A 20,870-nucleotide genomic window follows, 5' to 3' on the forward strand; every position below is an offset into this window, starting at 1 on the left:
CTCAGCTGATTCCCTGACAGAGAGACCAGGAGTGGGGCAGAGGTCTCCATGGTAGCTCTGGCTGAGGAAATCCTGGGGGTACAGGGGCAGGGCTGTAGGGTCCCCAAAGATGAGGCAACCTGTTTGAAGGTGAGGCTAAGGGCAGAGGGGCTGGAGCAAATATGTTGGGTGCTGGCCTTTCTTTGGGTGCTTGGAGACAAACCATTGGTGACCTGGTCTCTGTGAAGTCCCCCCACCCTCCAACCCACCCCCCATGGTGGGTCTGTGCTGGTGGGAGTAAGCGGGTGTCCCCCCACCCCGCCCCAGGTGTATCTGCCTCAGCAGGGGTCTTCCAGCCACTTTGCTCTGCTCCTGTGAAGGTTGTCCCATCCTCTTACCTTTCCAGGAGCCTGGAGAGCGAGACCCTTTCACCCCCACACTCAGGCCTTAGTGCCCCCCACATGACTCCTAGAGAAACGAGGAGCCAGCGTCCTTATATCTGAGGACATCCTGCTTGGGAAGGGAGGGGTGTGTTGGCAGGACTCCTCAGCCCCTCTTCCAGCCCCCCAACCCCACAGCCTCTCCTTCGGTGGGGGAGGGGGGTATTCAACGGAAGGCTGTGGTCTGGAGGACCTCGGCTGGGGCATATTTCCCCACCTTCCCTCCCAGCCCCCAGCAACTTTCTGCCCCGCACCTGAGCCCTTTCCCAGGTCCTCAGAAATCCAGGAGACCAGCTGCCAGAATCTGCACCTTCTGTCCTCACGCTCTCTCACCCGATGACGATGACGGGGCGGAATGGCCAGGTTGCAGGAAACCCTAGGTTCCCTCCTGTGCCGAGCTGGCACGGCCATGGGTGAACCTGAGGTAGGCGGTGAAGGATGGAGAAGACAGACAAGAGAAGAAAGCTGGGGCTACGCGGGACGCTGCTTCTCTGATGGAGAGACAGAACCACGGCCTGCAAGCCGAGTCTTTATTTTATAGCAGATTCCACGCGGCAAAGTGAGGGCGTGGTCAAGATGTTTATCACGTGCTCCTGGGTTTCGAATCCACTCAATTACATGCACCTGATCAAGCTTTGTTTACTTGCTGCACCTCCCGCAGCCCTTATCACTCAACCACGTGGGACCACAGGTTCGGACCATAAGGTCAAGCTTACAGTCATAGCCTTTGGCTGTCATTGTGCTGGAAGTTGCACGCCACGAGAGGACCGTGCCCTCTCTTTAGTCCAAGGCTTGAACCTGTCCAAACGCTGTAGCCGCTCTCCACACCCTCCCAACCTTCAGATGTGCCCCTGCCAGCAGCTCATTCCAGCTCATCCTTTGCCTCCTTTCTCAATGGCCAGGATTTCTCTCTGCCTAATGCTCCTGTGCCACCCCTAATTCATCCACGCCCTTCCAGCAAATGCTTCCAAAGACCCGAACAGGACCCAGACCCCAAACCTGGGCACTGGAGTTGAGATGGGGGAGTGCCAAGGGGCACTGAGCCTCCATGTGCCAGAAGTTCCAGAACCTTCTCTCCCATGACTTGTGAAGCCATGTTCCATAGGGATCACTGTTCTCATCTCTCCTGTCACTCAGCACGTGACTGCAGATGGAATCAAGGCTGGATGAGCTTTCAGAGGAGCAAGCGGGGCTGGGCAGTCCCCTGGGGATCTGGACCTTGACACTAAATGGGGAAGGTTGTTCGCCCTGGGTCTAGAGCTGAACCTCGGGCCTTCAATTAGCAATTGCCCCCACCTCTTGTTTTTAAGGGTGAAAGCATCATGTGGAAATGAAAGGCACCCCGAGTTGATGCATAAGAGCCTCAGGCCCTTTGTGCAAACAAAAGGCGGCCCTGGCGGGGGCAGGAGTCGAGCGAGCGTTCATGACCCGGCTCTGACCTCCCGGGCGGTGCGACTTCTGAAGCAGCTCTCAGCCTGGAGCTCAGCCCTGCCCCTGCTCTCAGACTCATGAGGACATGGAACACGGATGTTCTTCCTCTTTGAGGCCCCAGCCTGGTTCCTGGAAGGCAGAAACCATTTGATGAAGAAGTAGCTGCTACTAATACATGAGCCCTCAGGGCGGGCTGCTGACCTCCACCTGCCAGACCTTCCGGGCAGGGAAATTCAAGAGTCCCCGAAACCTGCTCAGGGCTGGGGTGGCTGCTCTGTCACCAAGACACCCTCTGCTACCCCAGATCTGTCCTCAATAAACTCATCACAAGTCACCTACGGCCACTCGCATGCTTACGTCACCAGAACCACCTTGAGACGTGGGTGCCCTCTCATCCCCTACCTGCCCAATGACCACTCTCCATGGTGGTGTATCTGTGAGATACTGTTTTCAAGACCTCTGGGTCCCTCCCCACCCCTGCCATGGAGGGCACAGACTGAGCGCAGATGGAACAGGTAAGTTTTATTTGGACTTTCAACTTGTTCAGAGGGCTCGGGGGGCCCCCACCTCCCCTCTGCATTCCCCGTCCCCACTTCCCCTCCCTGGAGGAACACTTAAGGTACAATGCCATCTCTGGAGTCCTTGGCCCCTTTCCTGCCTGACACACCCCTTCACTCCCCCACGCTGAGGGGGAGGGGAGACGTGTGAGGAGGGAGGGGCCTGGAAGAGTTGGATCAGAATGGTACATGCACTGACAGTAGCGTGCGCTGCCACGGGCCTGGGGCTGAGACCCAGCCGAGGCTGGCAGCGGGGGGGTGGGTTCATCGTGGGTGGCAGGCTCTTGCTGTAGGAAGCTCCCCAGCCCCGGGACGCCCTGGCCTCCTGCTTACCCGTCCTTCTGAGGGTACGACTCTGAGGTAGATTTCACAGAGGGAATGTGGGTCACTGGGGTGTGGGAAAGGGGTTAGCTCTTTTGAATTTGATCTCCACAGCACCCTGGGCCCATCCTCGGGTTCTGGCTTGGGAGGCAGAGCTGATGACACCCACCCAGCTAACAGAGCCTGAGTCACACACCAGATCCTGGGTACCTGTGGTGCCAGGGCTCGAGTGGGGTAAGAGGGGAGGGGAGCAACTGTCATAAGCATCTGTGCCTCGGTGCTGGGGGCTCCAGGGGGAGCACACGGGCCTCGAGGGCTAGCACAGACAGTCCCCTGGCCTGAGGGTCATGGGGCAGGGACCCCTGGCCCATAGGGCAGCCTCTTTAGGCTGGATCCTTCCAGTCCTTCAGGGTCCTCCCTCTGCTCTCCCACCCTCCCTGTTCCCCAGGGTGGGCAGAGGGGGAGAATAGGACTGGCCTGCAGAGAGTGGCAAGAATCAAAGTGTCTCCTTCCCCCAATAGGGGCCCAGGCCACATGCCCTGAGCTGGCCATGGGATGGAGGAACTGGCGTCAGTGCGCAGGGCAGGCTCTGGAACCCCACTCAGGCTGTGTTCCTCGGGCAGAGCACGGCCTGAGAAAGATGGATGTCTGGGGAGGGGCTGAGGGAGCTCCTGGAGTCCTTTGATACCCTCCCTCTCCCCCAGGCCCAACCACTAGCCATCTCCTGGGATCCAACTGTGTTTGAGAACAGAAAGGCAGAGGGAGAGGCTGGGTAGGGTCCCCCCTCCCTGTCCCAGCCCAGATCCCCATCTCCCCTTGGAAGCCAGGGAGCTGGGGAGAGCCTTGACTGACCTCCTGGGAAGAGCCAGGGCTGAGTGGTGCCTGGACCAGGGAAGATGGCACACACATTGACTCGGTAGCTAGTGGAGGTATCTGGGGGTCGCGAGGGGCAGGGGCCCCCCACAAGATTCATGCAGCATTCAAAGTGAGTGAGTGCTTGGGGGTGATGGGAGAGGGCAGGGAAACAGCCAGAGGGTGGGGGCGGCACCCTAGATCTTGCTGTTCTCCAGGTGGGAGTCAATGTGTTTGATGAGGGCGTCATCCGGATACCCGACGGGGAAACCCAGCTGGCAGAGGGGGCAGCTGCGGACGTCAGAGCCCACTGTCTCCATCAGCAGCTGCGGGGAGAGAGGGACGTCACTTACGATCCCCAACCCTCCCCCGTGCTCCCCATATCCCAGCCTGCCCTTTCCCTGGGACCCAGGGCAGGGAGGACTGCCGCCCGCAGAAGGGTTCTGGGCACCGTCTGTCCAGTGCCAACCCTCTCCTCCCCGTCCCTGCCCACCTTCCACCGGTTCAGCATCCACTCCCCACCCCGGGGCCTCGGGTCACAGGAGGTGTGTGTGAGGAGGTGTGCATGCTCAGTCTGCCAGGACATCTGCCAGGGCCAGACCCAGACGTGCCCCCGGAGTGACTAAGACACCGCTGCCAGATAACTCAAAGCACTGAAGAATCCCAGGCAATGTATAACCCAAAAATAATTTTCTGTTTGGCTTTGGAATGTATTTGGGTCCTTCGAGGTGACAGGAGTTGAATCTGACATTCAGGAAACTCATTATTTCAGTGAAACGATGGAGCCCTAAGAGAGGCTGTCTTCTAAGACAGGTCTTAGAGGGGCTCTGAGGCCTGACGGCGGGAAGGGGGTGCGCAGGCCTGTCCCCGAGTCAGCCAGGACCCTCGGGGTCAGCGTGGCCTCCGTCCCCGACGAAAGAGCAGATGCTCACTACTAAGTGTCCCCCTCAGGTCCTGTGCAGGGGGTTGCAGGCTATGGCCTCCCTCCCGGAACCCTCTAAGGCAGTGGTTCTCAACCTGTGGGTCGCCACCCCTTTGGCAGTCAAACGACCCTTTCACAGGGGTCGCCTGAGACCATCCTGCGTATCAGATATTTACATGACGATTCATAACAGCAGCAACATTACAGTTATGCAGTAGCAACGAAAATAATTTTATGGCTGGGCCACCACATGGGGAACTGTATTGAAAGGGCCAGAAGGTTGAGAACCACTGCACTGGAATCAGATAATGGAATCATAACGGAATCACCGCCCTCACTATGCAGATGAGAAAACTCAGGGTCTGCGGGGGTGGGTCCCTTGTCCAGACCCCACAGCTCCGAGGCGGCGGAGTCTGGAATCAGAAACGGGGCTGTTGTCGTGCGGGCCACGCCCTGCACCCGGGCCCAGAACAGGTTCCAGCGGCGCATCAGGACCTCGCTCCCGGGCCCCAGGGAAGCCGCCGGGGCTCAGAGGACGCGGGGTGGGGCTGCCAGGCCTCCGATCCCCCACGCGGACGGGCGGCGGGCGCCCCACTCACGTTGATGGACGGCCAGGACTGCGCGTGCTCGGCGTGGGCATAGGCCGCGGCGGCCGGCGACTCGGGGACCGGGAAGCCGGCGCAGAAGGAGGAGCAGCGGATGGCGCCCGCCTCGGGGCTGGGCGGGCTGGGCGGCACGGACCACTCCTCCTCCTCCGACGGCTGCTTCTCGAAGCGCAGGCGGAGGCCCTCGAAGGCGCGCCGCGGGCTGAGCGGCCGGCCCGGGCCGTAGAGCTCGGCGGCGCCGTAGGCCCGTGGCTTGGGCAGCGTGGCGGCCTCGGCCTGCAGCCAGGGCGGGGGTGCGCCCGCGTAGCCCGCGCCCTCGGCCCGCTCCGCCCGCTCCGAGTAGCTGCGGCGGCCCTGGAAGCCGGCCTTGGCGTAGGCGCGCTCGGCCAGCGTCCGCTCCCCCGGCGGCGGGAGGGGCGGCGGCGGCCGGGGCGGCGGGGCGGGGCCGGCGGGGGGCCCCGGGGACCGGCGCTGCGGGCTGGGCGACTGGCACGGCGGCGGCGGCACCGGCGAGCGGCGCTGCGGGACGGGCGAGGGGCAGGAGGGCGAGGCCGGCGAGCGGCGCTGCTGGGGCGAGGGGCACGGGGGGCCTGGGGAGCGGCGCTGGGGCGCGGGGGACTGGCACGGGGGGCACGGGGGCGCCGCTCGCGCCGGCGGGGAGGGCGAGGGGCACTGGGGGGCCGGGGAGTGGCGCTGCGACAGCGGCGAGTGCCTCTGGCCTGGAAGAGAAGCAGGACCGGGTCAGGGGGCGCGATGGGGAGAGGAGAGGTCAGACTGGGGGCCGGGGCTGCTGGCCACCAAAGCCCACCCACCTCCTCCTCCTCGCGCAGGGAAAAGCATCGGGCCTGGGAGGGAAGGGAAGCGGAGGGTGGCCCGGACACGGGATGGCTCTGTAGCTCCCCCGCCTGGGGCCCAGCCCGGCCCCTGCCCGGCCCCTGCCCGGCCCCTGCCCGGCCCTCTCACCGCCGCTCCTCGTCTGCTCCTGCAGCAGCGTCCTCAGGATCCGCCCCTGCAGCGAACTCAGCTCCCGCAGCCGGCCCAGCTCCTCCGTCAGCTCCGTGTAAGCCAGCGCCAGGTTCACCCTGAAGGACACCCCCATCCCCCAGGTCACGGCCTGGCCCCCGCCTTCCCTGACCCTGAGGTCAGAGGGCAGGGAGCAGGGAAGAGGAGGAAAGTGGTTTCCTGTGACGGCTGTGGAGCAAGAACGGGCTCTGGGCCAGCATCTGGCCCTCTCCCCCCTCCGGGGCCCTGCGACCCCGATTGAAATGCCACCTGATTCCAGGAGCCGCCCTCTCTCCCAGCGAATGGTACCTGGGGCGAGGGCAGTGGCTCCCAGACTACGGGCTGGGGCTGGGAGCTCAGGGAGGCCCGGGGGTCCCTGAGTCCAGGTGTCGCCAGGCACTGCCTGTGGCCTGGACGTACCTCACACGGGTATGTGTGAATGTTTTTCCAATCTGTGCAGAAGCTGTGGTGACAAATAAAACACAGATTCATCAAAAGGCCGCACGGGACTGACAGTAGCTCTCGTCACTGTGCATTTTCCCAGAGAGCACCTACGAAAAGTGGAAGTGCCATCCGTGGGTCGCGGGCAGGGGGTCCACGAAGAGCCCTCAGCTGTGAGAGGGTGGGGACCACGGTTGCACAGCCCTGACGAGCCCCCTTCTGGAAGTGAAGGGCATGGCCTCCCGGGGAGCCCAAGTCTGCCCGGTTCCGGGTTCAGGCCCCTTGCCTCCATCTCTAAGCTGCCTCTGAGGGAGCCCTCTACTCAGAGATCTCTGGGAACACAGGGCCGTGCCCCACTCGCCTCCAGGGGGCGCCACTCACACTGAGAACTTATCCAAGTGGCCTGGTTTTGGAACTTCCCTGGGAGCTCCTCGAAGGTGGAAACTCTATCACTGCATTCCTATTCTCAGCTCCTTGCCCAGGGCCTGGTACCCAGGACATGGATAGTGAGTTGAGCCTTTCCATCCATTTTTCTTTCTTCCTCCACGTCCTGCTCGGCTCTCTGGGCACCCACCCTCACGAAGCTGGAACAGACTGTGAACTTGGCAAAGACCTCACCTACTTCCCTTGTTCCTTTCTCTTTAGGTCACTTTGACCCAGAACCTCCGGAAGTTATCACTGTCGGCACTGCCCCTCCCCTCGCCCCCACCCTGGCCTGCTGGCCCCAGAGAGACCGTCCTGACCTCACACGAGGCTCTGCCATGGCCTGGGGTCCCTGCCTTCCGGCCTGGGCTTGGACAGAGTCCGGGAGGCCGGGGTTTGGGTTCTCTTGCATCCCCATACCGTACCAAGTCCAGAAGGGGCTCTGGGGCTTTGTGGAAATTGGGGCTGGAGGGAAGGGGCGGGCAGAGGCGCAGCCACTCGGGTGGGGAGGCCCTTTGGCCCCAGGAGCTGAAGGGCCCTGGGCAGGAATGAGGCGGGGACTTCTCCAGACCTTCACTCAGGCCCCCCCCGCCCCCCCCCATCCCACGATACCCGGCATGTGAGAGAGGATGGATGTGGATGGGAGGGAGCGGAGGTAGGTGTGAGGCCAGTATGGTGAGTGTGAGGAACAGTGTGAGAGTGTGTGTGTGTGTGTGTGTGTGTGGCCCCAGAGGGGAGGAGGGGAAGTCGTGAGGTTAGGGCTTCAGAGGGCAGGAAAAGCCGAGGTGCAGGGCAGGTGATGACGGAGCTCCCTCACTCACACTCCCCGCTCACTGGCTGGCTCTCCTACTAGAGCTGGGTGGTGGGGGAGACAATGGCGCCTCCCACAACAAAACTACTTTTGGGTCAAAACAAAATTATTGCCAACAGGCTGGGATTCTTGGGGGACAAGGCTCCCTCTTAGGGAGGGAGATCGCTCACCCGCCCCTCGGATGGTGGGCCGAGATGGAGGAAGGAGGGTCCTTTCGGAAACCCTCGCTGAAAGGCTGCAACCCCTGTGTTGGCTAAATGTGTCCTGGGTCCACCCACTCAGCCTATGGGCCTGCGGGGACCACGCCACCTGTCCTGCCAGCCTAGAGGTCCAGTCTGTGTGCCCCACATTAAAGTGGGGACTCCCCAGTGGGAGGCTACCCCCTTCAGACCTGGGGAAGTCTGAGGGCAGGAGCTGTCTCCCTCATCAGACTGGGAGCTTCGAAGGACTATGCCACCCCGCAGTGGGGGGATGGGAGGGGTTCAGGGCAGGGCAGTGATTCGGAGCAGCGTCCTCCTCTGACCAAGCAGCCACCGTTTCTCTCCCCGTCCGCAGTCGCTGCTGTATCTCAGGTGACAGATACAGGTCGCTGCCTTCACACCCTGCCTGGGAGATCTCTCCTGCCACCCTCCGTTCCCAGGCCCCTATCTCTCCCCTGCTTGCCTGCCTCCCCTTGTCAGGAGCCAGCCCAGTTTCCAGGGCCAGCTTCTGGCAGCCTCCTCACGACAAGACAGACAGAGCAGCAGGAAATGGAAGAAAGGTAGCCCTGGCCCAGAATGTCCAGCCCTCACAGCTCTGATCTGGGTGCCTGGGGCAGGCAGGAGCTGTCCTGCTGGAACCCCTGGCAGCCTTCCCAGAGACCTGAGACCTGGCCAGGCGGTCGGAGCCAACCTCCTGATGCGCTATGACCCTTTGGGACCGCCCCCTTCAGTGGGTGTCATCTCCCTACCCCAAGATGCACACAGCCAGGCGGCGAAATACGCTAACGACCCGAATGACTCACATTAGAAAACACTGCCAATTCAGTGGAAAAAAAAATCTCAACTTCACAACGCAACCAAGAGTCACACGCGTACACCTGAAGGCACCTTCTGTTTCCTGGCTTCCTGGCCCTGCTACTTTCCACTATCGAGGCCGGTCGGGAAGCATGGGGCAGGTGAATGGCATTCGGGCGCTTCTTTATGGCTTAAACTACGGGATGTCCTGAGTCCCTCGGAACCTGGGAGGGACCCAGGGAGAAGAGAATCACAAATCACCTATGAGCGCTCATCACAGGCCAGGCATCGTGCTGGGAACTTCCCTTCATCTTCACAGCCACCCTACAGTGTTGCATTTTACAGGTGAGGGAATGGAGGTTCCCAGAGGTTGAGTCCTTGACCAAAGTCATAAAGCCGAGGAGGAATGAAGTTGCTGGAATGGGAGCTCTGGCCTCCTGGACTCCGGAGTCCAGGCTACTGACCGCTCCGCTATACCCTGCCTTCCAAAAGGAAGCAGCAAGGGCGGGAAAGTGGAGGCGGGATGGCAGCGGAGGAGGAGGAAGAGGCTGGAGACCTCCGAAGTGGCCGGGCGCCCTGAGCATCACCCCCGCCGCCCCGGGAGGAGAGAGGAAGGAGCTAGGCATGTGTGGCAGCGGAATGGCAGGGCTGGTCAGAGGCTGGCCCAAGGCCATGAGCAGTGGTGACACAGAACAGGGATTCAAACATGCTCTTGGCACCTCAGCCTGCTGAGCTGGCACCTTCCGAGGAGCAAATGGCAGAGCTGGCAGGAAGAAGGGCCCCCGCTGCAGCAAATCTTTCCACCCTTCATTGACTTATCCTTTCATTCATTCTTCCCACGCCTAAGTCAGGGATCTCAGAACCCACCTGGCAATAACAGTCCTCACTATTGTTGCTAAAGCTACCGAGGTTAGAGACCGAAGTGTCCTCCTCTATTAAAGGCCTTTCTGCCCCGAACCAGCTGGGAGACACAGAGGCCCCTGGGCGCCCTGTGTTGGAGCACCAGTGAGGACGTGGCAGGGTTGGAGTTCATGCGCCGGGTCATGGATGAGAATTAGGGAAGGGCTTGAGGTCGAGGTTAAGGCTGGGCTCAGGGTCAGATTAGGGCTGGGGCTGATAGTTCATTTTCGGTCAGGACTGTGGACAGAGTTGGGGTCAGGATAAGGGATAGGGTTAGAGTCAGGGATGGGATCCATATGAGGGTCAGGAATGGGGTCAGGGGTGAGCTGGCCATGGGGTCAGTCAGAATCATTAACTGACTCAGGATCGGGAGGAAAACAGACATCCAGCCCTCCCATCTTTGCCCACTGCGGCCCTCAGTTGCCCCCAGTCACCTCCCCCCTGTGGGTAAATTTAGGGACCAAACTTTCCACCACCCACAGGCACGCCCAGCATCAGTCTTCCCACCCGACCCTCAGGGAGGGGACCACAGGCACCAGGCCATGGAGCGGACTTGAGGTTACAGGCCACGGTGGGAGGAGGAAGTCGCTCTGCAACAACCCAGTGCTCCACTTCCTCTCAGGCGCCTTGAGCCCCTTCACGCTCCTCGACCAGCTATGACTTGCGGTCCGCAAAGCCTGGCAGCCCTGCCATGCTTCCAGCACAGCGAGATGTCAGGGTGCCTGGGCGCCTCTGCTACGCAGCCAAACTGAGCCGCTCACAGAGAGGCTGGGAACCAGGGTCCCTGGTTCAGTGAGGGGCCACCCATCCCAGTTTGCCCAGAACTGCCCTGGTTCACACCGGTGGCGCCAGCATAAATACTAACGGTGCCCCTTGCACTTGCTACAGGGATCAGGTTTGATCAACAAATCACCCGGCCCCTCCGATATAAGGGCCTCCAACCTGAAGAAGAATCTGAAGCAGAAAAAAAACCCATTTGCTCAGAACCTGCTTGACATGTACACTTAGCGTCTCTGATTACTTCACTTCTCTGAACCTCAGTTTGCTTAGCTGTAAAAGCGGACAATGCCTTCATCACATGGTTTTTTGGGGTTTTTTGGGTTTTTTTGGTGAGAATTAAATGAAATTGCCTCGCATAGCGTCTGGCATGGAGGAAGGATCAGGTGAGTGCCTAGGACACAGGGGAGGGAGGGGAGACCATTTTGATCCTTTTTCTGGAGACACCAGCTCAGTGACTTGGGTTGAAAAGGGAGGGGAGGATGTGGAGTTTCCCATGGAGGGAGAGAGTGTGGTAAGAGCTCCTCTCTGCCTTCCTGGCAGGGAAATGGCCCAAGACCAAGACCGGTTCAAAGCCCACCAATCCCTCAGACCACAATGAGGTGGGAGTGGTGGGCCTCAATCGCAGAGCCCTGCCCCACGCCCGCCCGCCAGGGCTGCAAGCGCTCAGTGGTTAATTCCTGTGAGCTGGTGCCTGGCTGAAGGAGACTTGAAAGAAAGGAAGTAGGGAGGGTGAGAAGCGTGAAGGGGGAGGCCCTGGGCCCACTGCTTCTGGGGCAGGAGGCTAAGCTCAGGGTACACGGGGGTCTCCGACTTCCGCCCTGACCCACCCTACACTGCCCTTGACCTCTGTGCAGAGTTTCCATCCTCTCTATCCGAGTTCACACTTCTCCCCCACCACTAACCGCAGCCCACGCAGAGGCTTGTGGGCGGAGAGAGGGGCGTGGGGGGTGGGCGGAAAAGGGCCCAGGCTGCAAGCTGAGCCCCCCACGTTGGGAAAGAAGAAAGACCTAGAGTTTACCCCTCATCACTCACACTGAGCCCTGCGTCTTCTTACGGTGGACCCCTCAAGAGCGAGCTCCCCCTTCACTGAGCCCTCGTTCCCCTCACTAGCCCTGCTCTCTCAGAGCCCTCAGATCCCAAAGGAGCCCCCTCTCCACAATTTCCCCTCCTCCCTCAGCGAAGGCCTCTGCGCTGGGCCCGGAGGGCAGGCGGTGTGGGTTCCGCACCTCCCCCTGGACAGGGACCCTCCTGGGGGCACCTCCCAGGGCACCTTCAGGAGCAGGTGGTCTCCACTCCCACCCCCTCCCCGAGTGGCCCCCATGCCCTTGGCCCCGGAGTGGCCCCCTGCAGCTCTCCCCCTGGGGCCATCTGTTTCCCTGGGCATCGGTCTCCAAAGGGCAGGGGAATCTTGCCCGGAGGTCAGACCTGGATGCATCTGGTCTGGTCTGGGTATCCATTTTCAGAGGAACATTGATGACCAGAGCTGATGGGCCAGGGGCTGGAATGGGAGGAACTGGGGAAGCCTGGGGCTGGGCTGCCTCCCAGCCTCAGCACAGGAAGGACCTATGTCGGAGGATTAATAGAGGCAGGAGCTGCATGAGGGGGTGCATTTTAACACCCAGGACTCCCCACTATACAACTGGCTGCCCTGGAGGTGGCCAAACGGAGAACAAGTGAGAAGCTTTCGGGGACACAGAAGATTCCCACATGGGAGGAGGCTGAACGCAGACATTTCTGGGGCCCCCTCTTTAGCGTTCACACCCCCACCCGATAATGCAGCCCCTGCATTCCTCTCCTGGGTAAACCCATCTGTGACATTCCCAGGAGCCTGGAGGGGCAGGAAGAAGTAGGAAGAAGAGGAGGGGTTGTGGGGGAAAGTGAGCTGACACAGGTGACTGAGGCCTCCCCAGGTGGGAGGCCAGGGGAGGCATCGCCGAGGAAGCGGACGATTACCACAAGGAGCTGAGTTTATAAGAAAATAAAACTGCCGGGGGAGTGAGGACTTCCTCTGGTAATTAACTCTTGCCAAGCTGGGGCTGTCCAGAGAAACCCAGCCTGCAAGCCAGTGTGAGGCCGGCAGGCAGGGAGGTCCAGGAGGCCCGGAGGCAGCGTGTGAACCACTGGGACCGAGGGGAGGAGCCAGGAGGCAAGGGAGGCAAGACCAGCTCATCCTTATGGCCAAAGGGACTGGGTGAGGCAGGTGCAGGGAGAGGAAGGAGAAGGGGCTGTTCTGGCCAGAACAGCAGGATGCAGAACCTGACTGCCAAAAGCACTTTATGGGGGGTGTTCTCTTCCACTCACTCACCCTCAGCCTTGGCCCCTTGGCACCCACCACCCCTCCTCTGCCCTCACCCGCTCATCACATCTCTCAGCAACGACTGACCTCTGGGCCAGAGAGGTGAGGTCAGTAAAGCCAAGCTGCTCAGCACGCCAGCATCCCTGGACTCGAAGCCCCGACACAACCCCTGTCTTCTCTCGGGGTTCAGCCACCTGGGGGCGTCTTCACTGCTGGTTTCTGAGAAGGGTTGGACTCACTGACCCATAAAGGGCCCTGCGGTGTGACTTTTGGAGCAAGCGAAGATTCTAGACTCGTGTGTGTGTGTGTGTGTGTGTGTGTGTGTGTGTGTGTGTGTGTGTTCCGGGCCGGGGCACACGGATGAGCATGGGCTGAGTCCCAGCCACAAGCTAGGGTGGACCCTCTCCACAGAGGCCTCTCGATGCCCCGCAGCAGCCTAGCTTAGGGGTCCCACCCACCAGGCCCACAAACTGTGTTCTCACCCCCCCCCCCCCCAGCTATCACAGCTCCACCCAGGCCCCCACCCCAGGGTGCAGAGGGAGGTGAGGAGATCCCCAACTGGCCAGAAGCTGGGAGGAAGGTGAGGAGGAAGCCTGCTGGGGGAGGACCTCTGGGGGCTTATAGCTGGGTATGCTGTGTGATGGAGGGTGAATTCCTGCCCCGCCTCTGGGCCTCGGTCTTCCCCTCCAATGGAGGGAGAAAGCCTGTGCCATACACCTCACCTCAGGGGAGAGGCTTAGGCGGAAGGAGGTTTGCACCCTATTTCTCAGAAAGTGGGAGAGGATGAGCTGGGTGCGGATGTTGAAAGGCATCAGGCTCACTGCTACCCGCCTGCCGCTCACCCTTGCCCGGCTGCCCACAGCTGCCCAGAAGCCCCCACCATCTGGCTCCTCACTGACACAGCTCCCTTCCTACTTCCTGCTTCCCTTCTCTCCTGGCAGGATTCCAGAGGGACACCCAGCTGAGTACATTCTAATCCCCCCCCTGAGGAAGTCCCTCCAATCCTAAGCCTCAGCTTTCTCTCTCCTGAGACAGATGAGGCACCATAAATCCCATAAAAAACAGGCCATCTCTTTCCTCTTCGTCAGGGAGGGGAGGGCAGGGCTAACCGAACTGGCTGGACCTTGTTCCTGGTCCCAGAGAGGCTCCAAAACTCAGCAGGGGACACAGGACATAGCAGCAAAGCTGCTGAGGTGGCCTCTCTCAACGCCCTCGAGCAGACACGGCCTTGGGTGCCAGAGGAAAGCAAAGGGAACCTCCTGGAACCCGAGCACCCCCAGAACCTCGCCTCCTTCCTGTGAAGGATGCAGTCACACAAGCAACCCAAACCCCACACAATGCCAAAGGGAGACGTCAATCAAAGGGAGGGCCTGGGAAACGCCACTGCTGGGGTTCAGAGGTAAAGAGGGAGAGGATTACAGGCATGACTTACTGATCATCTCCAACTCTTTTCACCCACGCCATCTCCCGCTCCGACTGGTTGGAGGCCAGATCCTAAGGGAGAAGACGGAGAGGTCTGACGCCAACCTCATCTGGTCTGGACTCCCCTCCTCTACCGTTCCCAGGGATGGCTGTACCCAGAGAAGAAGTCTTAAACCTCTAAATGCTATTTCCAGCAGCCCCCAGGCCTCCAGAGCTGTAGAGGTACCAGAACAAGGGCCCCGGGCCTGTGCCCCCTGTCACTCACCTGGGCCCGGGTCTCCTGCAGCTGCTTCAGCTCCTCCTGCAGCCGCTCGCACTCGGCCTGGAGCTGCTCTTCCCGGAGCTGAGCCCCCCGGGCTTCTCCCTGGGCAGCCTCCAGAGCCTCTTCCAGGCGCCTCCGCTCCAGCTCACTCACACTCGGCGCGGGGCCGGGCCAGCCTGCTGGCGGGGAGAGCACACTGTCAGGCTGAGTCCAGCTGCTGGGCACCTCCACTGCCTCCCAGACCAACACAAAGGGGAGAGGTGGGGACTGCAGCAGGAGGAACCCGAGAGAGACAGCTAGAGGACAGACACCCAGAATGAGGACAGTGTGCAAGGGGGAGCTGAGCTGCTGTTCCTAACCCTCCTGGAGGCCAGGGAAAAATAAGATGGCCCCTGAAGGGCTCCCCTGGCCAGACTCAAGTCCCTGAGCATCCTCTGGACCTCTCCTAATCACAACCTAGAGCAGGCAGGGGACTCTGGTTTGGGGTGCCCTCTGCTGGCACCTATGAGAATTGCATGGGGATAGCCAGGGTGGCGGGAGAGGGACTTTGATGGCAGAAATTGGGGTAATAGTGGATGGGGTGAGGGAACAGGTGGGGAAGTGGGTGATTATGGGGGAAATGCAAAGCATTATAAGGGGGTGTTGACTACCTGAGAAGCTGGGGGTGTCCAACGGTGTTGAAATGGGGGTTTGGCTTGGGGAGTTCGGGGTAGGGAAGTTTAGGGGGAGCTGAGATCTTACCGTGACTCAAGCCAGACCCCCCTCTCAGGGTCAGGTAGTGCAGGTCCAGATCAGCACAGGGCGGGCCCGGCGGGGGGCTCAGGCTGGAGAACGCTGTGTCCTGGAGGCCTTGTTGCTGCTGCAGTTGCTGCTCCAAACCACAGATCTGCCGCAGGTGGGTCTCCACCAGGGCCCGCTGCGAGGGAAACAAGGGGGTGAGGGTCTGCACAGGACCAGGGTGCCCCTGGAGCCCCCCGGATGCCCTGTTTGAACAGCCATCACCCCCAAACTGAGCAGGCCCCGGGTCACGCCACCCTCCAAGTGACCATGAGTTCGAGCGCTCCTCTCCCAGCAACTGCAGTGCAGATGTTTCTAGCTACTGCCTCTTGCAAAGCCAGAGTTCATGCCCCTTCCATGTCCCTAACACACTGGGACACTTTAGGAAGCCTCAGCCCCCTGTTCAGACACCACCTCGGGGGCATTTGCATACGCAACAACCACTCTGGCTTCATCTACCTCATCTATGAGATAGGCATAACCACACCTACCTCTTAGGTTTGTCATCAGGAGGAAAATGACTATCTAGAGAGATAAGAATGGTGCCTGGCACCTAGCAAGTGCTTTTGATGATTAAAGCAAAGCATTTTACACTAATGCCCACAACAGCTCAGGGAAGTTATCTGCCCCGCTTTTCCGAGGAGGAATGGAGGCTACGTGACTTCCCCCAGGTGGCAGCTAGGAGTGGACAGAGACCATGCCTCCTGATTCTGACCCCCGCCCACTCGCTCACACACACATGGCCATACCCTGATCCAGAATCACACACATGTCAAGACCCATCCCAGCACCGCAGACACTTTGGTCACCTTTGCCCTCACCTACAGAGCCTTCCAGGAGCCGTGCTGTAGGCCCAGGGTAGACCCAGCAGGAGACTCAAACATACACACAGAGACACAACGTTCTACAGGGTCACTCACACAGTCACCCCCTGACACTGCATGGTCAGTATGTACATAGTCACTCACAACCGACAGGGCACACACAGCCCCATTTACAAGGCCAAATGGACACTCACGGACAGACACACGGGATCGCAGCGGGGTGCACACCACAAGCACACTCACAGGGTGACACACAACCGGTCACACTCTCCCACCCCAGCTCCCTGGGCCTCACCATCTCCCCAAGCTCTGTCTCCAGGTCGCTCTTCTCCACACAGAGTTTCTCGTAAGCCTGGATCATCTCCCCGAGCTGTTCTTCCTGCTCCTTATTCTTCTGCAACTGGATGGGGGCCCGGAGGGTTGGGGTGCACGCCAGTCAGGCCCATCACTGACTTAGGGGCTGAGCAGCTCCCTGTGCCTCCCACCCCCGTTCCCAGTACCCAGGGGAGGGGCAGGAGGAGCTGTGGCCAGCCCTAAGGGGGATCATGGCCATCTCTGATCAAGGGGACAGAAGGCCGGAGGCTGTTGGGTAGGGGAGGTGTCTGAAATTGACTGGAGCAAGCTTAGGGAAAGCCGAGAGGCCGGCCAGGGGCTCACCTCATGCTGGAACTGGTTGAGCCGTTGCTGTAGGCTGACCTTCTCCACCTCCAACAGGGAGCCATCCTTGATTTCATACAGAGAGAAGCCGTGCTCCTCTCCGAAGTTATTGATCAGCGGGTACTGTGGATGGTGGGCAGGCCCTCAGGAGAGCTGGTGCCTGGCTCCCTTCCCAGGCTGCAGGCTCATTGTGCCCCTTCCCTACAACCTGCCTCAGAGTCCCCCTCCTCCAGTGGGATCTGCACATCCCAATTCCCATGGGCCTGTAGGCAGTTCCCACGCCCCAGATCTCTAGACCCCAGGCCCTCCAAATCTCTTCCTGATTGGCTCTGGGCTCCCCAGAGTTCCCATCCAAAGCAGCCCCACCTCTTATCGGGGACTCTCAAGTTTCAAGAGTCTGTATCCTGACCTCCCTTTCGGATCCCTAGAATCTCTGCTGAATCCCCAATTCCTGCCACTAGCAACCCCCGCTCCCCCCCTCCCCCCACACATAAACAGCCAGACCCCCATCATCTCCAAGTTCTGACCTTGATCTCATAAACTTTGAGGCGGTGCCGCAGGGTGGCGTTCTCCCTCTCCAGGCCCCCCAGACGCTCCTTGATATCTCCGTAGGCCGTGATGAGGGCAAAGTGGGAGGCGGAGCACATGTCTCCCCCCAGCGATGGGTCTCCAGGAGCGTCCAGCCACACCTCACTGGGGCCCAGGGCTTCCTGGGTCAGGATACTGATGTCATCCTCAAACATGGACTCCATGGCGAGGGCCGGGGCTGCAGCACCCCTGGGGCCTCCTGGGAAAGCAGGAGACATGGTGGAGGGGGCGGCCTGAAGCTGGTCCCCTGACACCCCTAGTCTTGGCCTGAGGAGCCCTGTGACCAGCTGAGAGGCAGCCTGGTCCTGCCCCACCATCTCCCACAGCCCGCTTCCAGGCCACCAAGCCCCATCATCCCTTCCCTGCATCCGTTGGGGCGAGGGGCTGGGACCAGGTGAAGACTTGGGGGTGGGAAGCAAGGGGGAGGTGACAAGTTGGGGCACATAAGCCAGTCTAGCAACAGGGACGGGCTCCTTTTGGAACCCAGTGAACTGGAGAGCGCTGCCTTCCCAGCATGGGGCCCACAGGGGGGCCGGCCTGGACTCACGCCTCAGCCCCTTCTCCACCCCAGGCCTCATTTCCCCCAAATACCTCTCTGCCAAGCCCCTCATCCCGGCCTCTGGCACCCCTGGCTCCTCTCTAAGGAAGGCTCAGTGCTCCTGGGAGGGTCAGCCCCACCACTGTCAGCACTTCCTCTGCTGGGCCCCCCGCCCAGCTCCCCAGCTTCCTCCTGCAGGATCCCAGAGTTCAGGAAAGGGAAATGCCTCCCCCACTCTCCGCGGGCCGTGGCCACCCTCCAGGCCCTCTTCGCCCCTGACCTGGGACCCACAGGAAGTCCTGGACGAGCGTCAGGATGCGCAGAGGGGCAGGGGCCTGGGAGAGGGCCCGGCCCAGGAGAGGGCTGCCCGAGTCCCCCAGCCCGCCCTGGGGGCGCGCACACGGCGACTTGGGGAGCCCTGGGAGGGGGCAGGAATGACTCAGGGCTCCCGAAAGAGTGGGCTGGGCGCGGGGGTGCGCGCGCTTCCCCGGCCTGTTTATGAATGTGTCTGCAGTCGGCATGTGTGGGGGAGTGTGTGTGTCTGTGAATGAGTGTAGGTGCGTTACACTCCGCGAGCGCCGGAGCGGGGCTGCGCGCGGGGGTCAGGATGGAGCCGCCAAGTGGCCGTGTGTGTGTGTGTGTGTGTGCGCGCGTGTGTGCACGCGTGCGTGAGCGTGTGTGCGGGTGGGCACGTTTGGGTCACGTGAGGCACTATGGGAATGTCCGAGGTGTGTGCGCGCGCCGGAGCCCGTGTGTGTGCAGGAGAGAGGGCTCCGGAGGTGTGAGTGGAGACAGTGGGGTTCGCGACCCCCCGGAGCCCTGCAGCAGGACCCCACACCGCCCCTCCCCCCCGCCATTAAGTGCCAGGAAGACGCGTGCGCCCCGGCCCGAGTGCGGAGCGTGTGCGCCCGTTCGGAGGGCGGCCGCACCTTTAACCCCTTCCTCCCAGGCCGTCCCCTCCCCCAGCCCCGCCGGCCGTCGCGCACCACACCCACAGCCCGACCCCTGCCCGCCACCGCGGGCCCCGCACTCGCAGGGGCTCGGCCCCGCGCCGCCCCGACTGTTTCCTTCCCCCGCCTTCTCCCCTCCGCCCGGCGGCCCCGGGTGGCCCCGCGAAGGACGGATGGGGAGGGGGTGCCTCCTCGGCCCGGGCCCCTCTGCGGCCCCTTTAAGAGCCGCCCTTTAAACCCCTTCAGCTCCGCCGACAGAAACCGTCGCCCCTCCCCTCCGGCGGGCTGAGACCGCGCGGCCCCCTCCCCGCCGCGGGCCGGGCCCGGTCAGCCGTCCCCGGGCCGGGGCAGGGGCTCGGGAGGCGGTGCGGCCTGGGGAGCGGCGGAGCGGGGCCAGGGCCAGGATGCGGGCGGCGGACGCCGGGTCCGGCCCCTCCCCGCCATCCTGGGCCAAGTGCCGGCCCCCCTCCCGCCCCCTCCTCCCGGGCCCCCTCGACCCCCGGGAGCCGGCCTGGGGCGCGCGCCCCTCCCCCGCCCAGCTCCGCCGGGACTCACGGCTGCCGCGGTTCCTGCTGGTGATCGCCGCTACCCCCCTCCGCCGGCTCCCTCCCCAGACGGGCACCGATGCCCCCACCCCCCTGGCACCGCGCTCGCTCTCGCCCTGTCGCCGCCGCCGGGTCCCTCCCCACCCCCCAGCCCTCCCCCAGCCCCCCTCCCTCCCGCCCGCCCCGCTCCTCCTCCTCCGCCGCCGCCGCCGCCTCCTCCTCTCCGGCTGCTCCGGGTTTCTCCAGCTGGGAAGGCGCCCCGGACCCCGCCGCTGCCACCACCACGTGGCGAGAGGGGCGGCCGGCCCCCCGGTGCGGCCCTCCTGGCAGCGCGCCCGGCGCCCCCCCGCCCGGCCCCGCCCGCCGCGCCCGCCCCGCGCTCCGCGGCCTCCCCGGCGCCTCCAAGCCGCGTGGCGGGGCTCGGGTGGAGTGTGGGGGCACCTGCAGGCTGTGCCAGGGGCAGGTGCTGCTTTGTATGTGCCTCAGGGCTGTACAGTTTGGGGGGAAGTGAGGCTATTTGGATTGGGGGGGCGGTCTGCTCTTTTGAGAAGGAAAACATTCGCCCTGCTCCTCACTGCTATTGGGCAGCGCTCGGATAGGATACACACCATAGAGTCCAGTCGGAGAGACGAGAGTTAAAGCAGTAACTTCTTTGGCAGCGAAAGTGAACTAAGGAGGTCAAAGGTTCACTTAGGAAGGGACAGCCCCCCCCTCCCCAGAACACACACACGCAATCCCCTTCCCCAGCACATAGACGCACCCACGGGCCAGCGAAACGAAGAAACAGCTGCGTTTACCCTCCCCACAAAGATCGTTTCGGCACTTGCCAAGCTACCGAGCGGGAGATGCTAGTTTGGTTTTTCGTTTGATTGTTCTTGCCACTGTCCCACTGTGTGACCTCGGGCAAGTCACTCAACCTTTCTGGATAAAGTTGGAGATAACCCCCAGCCCCTGTAACCATGGGGATGAGAGCTAAAACTGCTGTGTGACACTCAAGGTGTTGAGTCATTTTGGTCAGCCGGGCGGCAGGTAGGAAATGATGGAGGAAGCTGGAGGACTCTGGCTCAGCCCTGAGCAGCCAACCCTGGTATGGGGGGAGGGGGGGGGAGAGAGAGGGGGGAGAGTGGGGGGTAGGCTGGGTGGGGGGGTTTTGGGTAGGCTCATCATTTAGCTCAGTGGTTCTCAACCTTCTGGCCCTTTCAATACAGTTCCTCATATTGTGACCCAACCATACAATTATTTTCGTTGCTACTTGATAACTGTAATGTTGCTACTGTTATGAGTCGTAATGTAAATATCTGATATGCAGGATGGTCTTAGGCGACCCCTGTAAAAGGATCGTTTGACCGCCAAAGGGGTTGCGACCCACAGGTTGAGAACCGCTGATTTAGCTGGAAGGAGGGTTCAGGCTGCCGGGGCCTGAGGCTCCTGGCGGGTGGGGTGGAGGGGTGAACCTGGAAAGGGAAGAGGAGGAAAGAAAAGGTTTCTTGCATGCTGTGAGCTCTGAGAAACAGCAGCAGCAACTGCCATCTTGCCCCACTGTAGGGAGAAG

The 20,870-nt window shown here is 61.7% G+C and overlaps 1 protein-coding gene across 5 annotated transcripts; it reads right to left on the minus strand.

Moving 5' to 3' along the window:
• Positions 1-2,355: 2,355 nt before the first annotated feature.
• On the minus strand, positions 2,356-19,794 carry TBKBP1 (TBK1 binding protein 1). 5 transcript variants are annotated; one of them, XM_070393826.1, is made up of 10 exons: positions 19,760-19,794; positions 17,225-17,484; positions 16,698-16,820; positions 16,336-16,440; positions 15,181-15,355; positions 14,443-14,618; positions 14,188-14,249; positions 6,071-6,189; positions 5,102-5,826; positions 2,356-3,906 (listed from the first exon to the last, which is right to left on the minus strand). In XM_070393826.1, exons 2-10 carry the CDS (start codon positions 17,447-17,449, stop codon positions 3,778-3,780), a joined length of 1,839 nt encoding a protein of 612 aa, XP_070249927.1. In that variant the 5' UTR covers positions 17,450-17,484; positions 19,760-19,794; the 3' UTR covers positions 2,356-3,777. The 5 variants fall into 5 exon arrangements, with proteins under 5 accessions (XP_070249927.1, XP_070249926.1, XP_070249924.1 ...); XM_070393825.1 differs by lacking the exon at positions 19,760-19,794 and adding an exon at positions 19,329-19,473; XM_070393823.1 differs by lacking the exon at positions 19,760-19,794 and adding an exon at positions 18,104-18,660.
• Positions 19,795-20,870: the final 1,076 nt, after the last annotated feature.

Source organism: Myotis yumanensis, unplaced genomic scaffold, assembly GCF_028538775.1.
Source record: "Myotis yumanensis isolate MYYU_CA2020_CCGP unplaced genomic scaffold, mMyoYum1.0.hap1 SCAF_16, whole genome shotgun sequence".
Classification (NCBI taxonomy): domain Eukaryota; kingdom Metazoa; phylum Chordata; class Mammalia; order Chiroptera; family Vespertilionidae; genus Myotis; species Myotis yumanensis.